General features: G+C 47.3%; 1 protein-coding gene across 1 annotated transcript; it reads right to left on the bottom strand.

The window, feature by feature from the left end:
• On the bottom strand, positions 1-6,408 carry LOC120644782. The gene is made up of 3 exons (XM_039921491.1): positions 4,769-6,408; positions 433-568; positions 1-338 (listed from the first exon to the last, which is right to left on the bottom strand). The coding sequence occupies exons 1-3, from the start codon at positions 6,373-6,375 to the stop codon at positions 150-152; spliced, it is 1,932 nt and encodes a 643-aa protein (XP_039777425.1). The 5' UTR covers positions 6,376-6,408; the 3' UTR covers positions 1-149.
• Between the last annotated feature and the right edge of the window lie 424 nt (positions 6,409-6,832).

The raw sequence follows: 6,832 nt of genomic DNA, 5'->3' as shown, positions 1-6,832 counted from the left end.
TACCAAAGTTCATAATTTTTTATTGCAAGTGTTTTGGCTTGTGCATACTCAGTTTACATTATTTTGTATATATTTGTTCACGATTTAACTTGCACCAGTATATATGTACTGCATGCAATACAGGAAAACATAAGAGCAGCATCAATTTATCAGATCCTGCTGAATAGATTAGCCATGGAGATGAGCGCGTTGGCTGATAGCGCAAGGAACCCAAGGAATGAAAACCACACTGCGACGTTGATCTTGCTGTTGAACTGGTCCTTGCCGTATCTCGACGCCCACAGATGGTTGCGAGACGCGGCTGCCGATGAAGCCGATATGAGCAGGTACGCCAATACCTGCAGCGAAACTAATTCAGCCACAGTAAACTCAACCGGTGCTGATCACACCGGCAAATCTCGCTGGAAGCTAGAATGCGCGCGTTGTGCCTGCCTGATCGAGGAAGAGGCTGCAGTAGTAGCTTGAGATGCTCCGCGGCATAGAACTTGGCCATAATTGACGGCGGATTTTGGCAGATGCTTGCACGATCGAGTAGAAGCAGACGACCACATTCACTCCGATGGCGTACCTGCCATATATAGCACATCATTTGAGGATTGGATAAGAGAAATTAATTAGTTTTACCAACAAAAGATGAAAGGAGATTGAATCGGGGCATAAAAAAGACACTTTTATTTTGTAACGAAACTACGTATCTTTTATTTTATTAACGAAACTACATATGTTCTTCCCATTACTCGCCGAGTGTTTGTCCATGGACTCGGGAGTAAACGTTTCATGATATTTGTTCATTATGGGTACCAACAATAAAGTTATTGCAATATTTTGCACTCACTACCCCTCATTAAATGATTCGAAAGGCGCGAAGTGGTTATATTATATTATGTAATAGGGGCATTGGATGGCTGTTCCACATTAACTTCTACTTGGAACTAGTACTTTCTTGGTCAGTGCACATAATGTGCTATAGACACATGTTGCAGAATAGGAGTAGTACAATTGATGAAGTAATATGTGAAAAGAGAAGCCACTTCGTTCGCTCTTTCTTGGTAGAAATCACCACGTTAATTTTCAATCTATACCACTTAATTCATGGGTCCCATCACTACTACAAAACACACCTCTAATGAGTCATCCTAAATGGTTGCATGCAAACAATATGGGATGATCATTTCTTAGGCGGATATTGAATTAGAGCCCCCTGACATAAGGACCCTGGCACCCTAATAAAGGCCGAGAGCTGCCTGTGATAAGCTGCTATCCTAGACAGTTCCAACCATGAGCCGTGCGAGATACTATCCCAAGTGTCTATAGACACTACAAAAAAAACTAGTCATTCGTCCATGAGCGTTAGTACCGGTCGCATTTAGGACCGGTACTAAATGGCCTCGATGGTGCATTTAGTACCAGTTCTAAATTTTGACGCCCTCTGATGCCATTTAGTACTGGACCATAACACCACCCGGTACTAAAAGTCATCTTTTAGTACCGGTTGGTGTTTTGGCCCGGTACTAAAATGCATGTACTGGTAAATGACACCGTCCGGTACTAAAGGGTAACATTTAGTACCGGTCAGCATCTTGGCCCGGTACTAAATAGGCCTCCATGGCTTATTTAAAAGGAAAGCATCTCGCATACATCCACATGTGATGCATAGGTAGGATGGCAAAGGAAGTTACACGCGAGGCCTAAGGTTGTGGGTTCGAATCCTCACAACTGCGTGTATTTTTTCTTCTTTGGATGGTGGATTTAGTACCGGTTGCTGCGACCAGTACTAAAGTATCTTGCGTTTAGTACCGGTTGCTTCAACCGGTACAAACAAAGCCCAGGGACCGGTACAAATAGCCAAATTTCTGGCTGTGAGAGCCATGGGTCTGTCTAGTTATCTGATGACATGTTTGTCACCCTAAAATCTGTTCATTTTTGGACCCTTGGACCCTTGTTTCAACAAACAAAGGTTCAGATCTAATCTCACCTGATATATACAATGCTAGCCCTAGTTCCTCTCTCTCATCCTGCCACCCTCCCCTCACCGGCACTGTCTCCGCAGCGACATAGCACGCCTTCCCCCGCTACCGAGCTCCCTCCCATTGCCACCAGTATGCCACGCCTCTTCACTCTCTCCCCCCATGGCCATCTCTCCTTCCTCCGGCTCCACCACCTTCGACCGTCGCCGCCTGGTTTGGCTGCACCCCCACCACTAGATCCACCGCCCCGGCCACCGCTACCACTGCTAACTGCTCTGATCTTGATGAACCCACCGCCTACGCTGCCCATCCGTGGGTCCACCTCAATTAGCAGTGCCCCCATCACCTCACCCATGCGACCACCACCACCGATGAGCTGGCCAGCTCCCTGTCCATCCCTCTAGGGCCGCGGTGACAAAACCAACCCAAAACCCTAACCTAATACTGACCCTTGCCAGAGTTGATGGAGATCGCTAGAAGTCAGAGGAGGAGGAGGACGATGAGGACGAGGAGTGTAGCACTGGATCTTGAGGTGAGAAATCAGATAGATTTACTATCTAGGAATTTGTCGACAGATATCTAGCATAATTCTATAAATATGGTCCCATTACAGACACAGTTCTTGTTCCTTCGCCTTCTCTAAACTACCTTGTCTTCCATCCTCTACTCTTCTCAATTCGGAAAGTTAAAAATAAACCACAAAAGTTCTGTCCTATATATTCGGAAAGTTGAAAACAACCGCCATAACTTCTCCCCTATTCACCGGCTATCACTAAGTAAGAAATCAACAAAGGAGATAGGCCAGTAATGATGTCTAAATGTGATGCGTCACTAATAGTACATTTAGTGACAGGTCACAACATGGCCCATCACTAATGTTGCCTTGGGTCCTCAGAGGGTCATGACCCATCACTAATAAGTGGTCATTAGTGACGGTTCATAACAAAACCCATCAGTAATAATAGTAGTGATTAGTCAAGCAAGAACCGGCACCAATGACACTTGTTCATTAGTGAAGGGTGAAGATATCATCCGTCACTATCATTAGTGATGGGTCAATTTTAGATGCGTTGTTAATCACTTTTCTACATAATTTTGAGATTTTTGTAACATTTTCATATAAATTCAAATGGCAGCAAATTTTATATAAAAATTGTAGCTCTCAACGAGATATACAATTTTGTAGTTGAATATTTTTTTTTATTTGAAGTCATCTACATGCTCAAATATTAATTTAATGTTTTGGACTAAATATATCAAAAGGGAAAAATATCCTTTATAGTCACCAACGAAGCATAGGTGGGATGATGAGTGAGCTACATGCGGGTGTGGAGGTTGCAGGCTCGATTCTAGGGGGCGCGCCATGTTTATGCGAAAATATGAACAGGTACCATAGTGCCATAAAAAACTGGGTGGCTTTGTAGGATGACATAATTATTTCTGCTTTATTTTTTGAGAAAATCATATTAGTGATGGGTAAAAACTATCATTAGTAATGGTTATAAATAAGGACAGTCACTAATGCATATTATTAGTGATGGATGACATTAATATTAGTGATGGGTGGTGTTTAGAACCGTCAATAATGTGTGATATTAGTAACGGGTGTACACCCATCACTAATGACTACTCATTAGTGATGCGTTCGGGTGACAGGTTCAGGACCATGACTAATGACAGTTATCACCCGTCACTAATGAGGGTTTTTGACGTAGTGTGGTCATTTGCCAATAAAGAAAACTACACACACTTGCTCCTCTCCCTCTCTCTGGTGACCAAAAAAAAAGAATCCCATACCCGGCCAAGAAATAGCCATATGTGCCGCCATGGAAACTCCCCATGGCATTATGTTGCCTACATAATGTCCTCTGGGAGGAGGACATGACGTTCAATGGCGTAGCCACGTAGGCAAATAAAGGGGCGCTGGGGAGGGGCCATGGTTTCCCCCCATGAATTATGAAAACTTTAAGCTGGTACTTAGTACTAATTCTTTGTAGAGGAAATAAGCACTTAATTAATCCAGTAATGATGACTCGTGCTTTGTATTTTATAAGTTGATAACTATATATACGAGCTGCGCTTGCGCTAGGATAATCTTTCAATTAATTTTATTTCTACTCTACTCCAAACCTAGAGGGAACTGAGGATACAAAAGTGAATTGCTGTCCTTTACTTTTACAGGAACTGTGGGTTTGAAAAAAAAATACCTCGTGTTCTAAAATTACCACTCTCTCGTTTTGATCACTGAAAAAAATGAGCTGAAATATTAATTGATATGGTCTATAGCCTTTTCGTGCCACATATATGACGAAAACCAACAACACGTTAATTAATTTCCGGTTTCTAAGAAGGGATTAAAAAAGGCGGGAGGTATATGAGTTGTTTGCTCGTCCTCCCCCGCCCAGATCCTGGCTCGCTCCGCTCGCCACCGAGATGATGTGATTGAGATGATGACTCGGAATGAGTCCAATTCAATGAACGCCCTCCAGCGCCGGTGGTACTCCGGCGTACAGAAGACAACCTGAGAATGGTGCACGGCGACCTTGAGAACAGGCTTTGTTGCGGGCGGCACAGGTACATCAGGCGTGGCGACCTCTGGCAATGGCATGGCCGTTGTGGAAAGTGGCAAAGAGCTGAGGGTGCATCTATGCTAGAGTATGGTGCAGGCTAAGGTAGCTTTGTAGTGTGAACACTTTTACTGTACCCTAAACCTTAAACCCTATCCGAGTAAAAAGTGACAAAGGAAAAGGAAAAGGAAAAAAAAAGGAAAAGTGCGGCGTACAGTAAAAGTGTTCACTAACCTGTACGTCTCGTAGCGGCCGCTGTCCCACGCGGATGTCCTTGCGCTGGCCATGATCGAGAAGGCCAGCAGGCTGAGCACCGCGGTGACAACTCGAAGCGCCACCGACGACAGCAGCAGCGTCCTCCTCTCCACAGCCGTGGCCACAGCTGGCCCGTCTTGCGGCACCTCCGGCTCTTGCTGGACATCGTCGTCAGCTGATGGAATTGGTTTGTCGTCGGGCAGCTTCGCCTGCTTGAGGTAGGTATCCATGCGTCGCGTGGCGAAGATCCGAATGTCCTCGGCGTCACCCCTGGCGGCGAAGCGTTGGCGGTCGTGGGAGGCGGCCGAGGACATGGCAGAGGGTCGGCCCTGCTTTTCGTAGATATCCTTGGTCTTGAAAAGCTCCAGCAGCTTGAGCAGCTCCTTGCGGAGCATGTCCACCATGGGGTCGACGATGCGCTCCAGCGCTTTCAGAGCCTCTGCCAGAATGTTCCGCGCTTCCTCCAATTTGTCGTCGTCGGCCTTCTCCATCGCCGCCTTGATGGAGTCCGCGTGCTGGCGCCGGGCCACCTCGGCCTGCACCTGCGGCGGCGCGACGGCCGAGGCGGGCGTTCTCCTGCTGCGGCGTATGGTGATCAGCTCGGGGCTAGAGGTGACCTGCTGGCCCTCAAAGCTGAATCTGTACTGGACTTGGGCGACGTTGGAGTTGTACGGGCGGAAGGCGGTGTGGTCCCTGAGCGCGAGTTCGACGATGACCTTGCGCGCCTCTGCGCAGTAGAGGGTGCCAAACCTGGCAGTGACGGAGGAGGAGCCGTCGGTGGCGGTGTTCAGAGGGTAGGAGCCGGCGTCCACCTTCTTAATGGTGGCCTCGTCCTGGAACGGCGTGACGGTGAGCTCGAGGTCGAGGGCAATGATGGTGACGAGGCCGGCCAGGATCTGGGAGAAGGTCTCGGAGAGGTTGGTGGGTTTGTTGCTGTCATCGTCCACGAAGTTGTACATCCCACCAAGGCTCTTCTTTGCGATCGCGTCCATCAACGTGGTGTCGTGCCCTGAGCTGAAGCCGAAGGTGTGGACCGGCACGTTGCCAGGCTCGACCGTCCTTGCGTCGCCTTCATTCTGCCCACCATCAGACATGAGCATGATGTTGGCGGCACGGCCGGTGGTGAACTTGCGTTCCTTGAGGACGTTGAGGGCAGTCTCGAGGCCGGCCTGGATGTTGGTGGCGCCACGGGTCTTGATGCTGCCGACGAGAGTCTCGAGTTCAGCCTGGGCGGCCTCCGTGGTGCAGCGTAGAGCGCACAGCCGGGTGGCTTCGTGGTCGAATTGGACGATGCTGAGGCGGTCGTGGTCGGTGAGCTTGCGGATGATGAAGTGGAGGGCTTTCTTCGCATTATCGAGCTTGCCTCCATACTCCATGCTGCCGCTGACGTCAATGACGGCGACGAGGTCCAGGGGTGCTCTGGAGGCGGCAGAGGAGACGCCCTTGAGCTCCAGCACCACCGTCTGGTCACTGGGGGCCAGGGGTGCCTTTCGGTTGTGGTACTTGGTGAGCTGCACTTGCCGCATCGGCCTCGCCGGCTCTGCAGGCTTAGCCGGAGGAGGCTCCTCATCATCGTTGAACGCCATTTTCTAACCAGAACCAAACACACGCACAGGGTTGTATGACGGCTCAATCTTAGTCCCCTTTTATAGGCTGTTTGCTTGGCGGAACACACGGCCGTATCGGCCTAATTGACTTGATGCATGTAGCAAATAAGTACATTCACTCCATGTAACTCTGTCATTTATGTTATTTGTTTTAAGTGCTCATTTGTTGAACGTTAAGATTCCATAATTCAACCAAAAATTATATGACATCAACATCCATCTTTAAAATCCAAATTCCAAAAAATAATTTAGAAAGTTCCATATTGTCTATCTAAAAGCAAACGAATTTTACTTTAGAGTACAAAAATTGGAACTCCAAGAAAATTTTAATACTAAAAATAGATAACCCAGATTCTGGTGTATTAAATTTTGGCTCAAATAAAAATGTACAAATAATATATTTCAAACAATTCAGTATAAGGCTTCAAAATTGTAT

This window comes from Panicum virgatum, chromosome 8K (genome assembly GCF_016808335.1).
Source record: "Panicum virgatum strain AP13 chromosome 8K, P.virgatum_v5, whole genome shotgun sequence".
NCBI lineage: Eukaryota > Viridiplantae > Streptophyta > Magnoliopsida > Poales > Poaceae > Panicum > Panicum virgatum.
The sequence above is the reverse complement of the archived record's forward strand: the minus strand, read 5'-3'. Positions and strand labels throughout refer to the sequence as shown.

Excerpts from the sequence above, each read along its gene's own strand:
- LOC120644782 (XM_039921491.1), bottom strand. The coding sequence starts at position 6,375 with ATGGCGTTCAACGATGATGAGGAGCCTCCTCCGGCTAAGCCTGCAGAG. Across the intron at positions 569-4,768 it reads GGCCGCTACGAGACGTACAG|GTACGCCATCGGAGTGAATG; the intron begins GTTAGTGAACAC and ends TATATATGGCAG. Across the intron at positions 339-432 it reads GCAGCCTCTTCCTCGATCAG|GTATTGGCGTACCTGCTCAT; the intron begins GCAGGCACAACG and ends GTTTCGCTGCAG.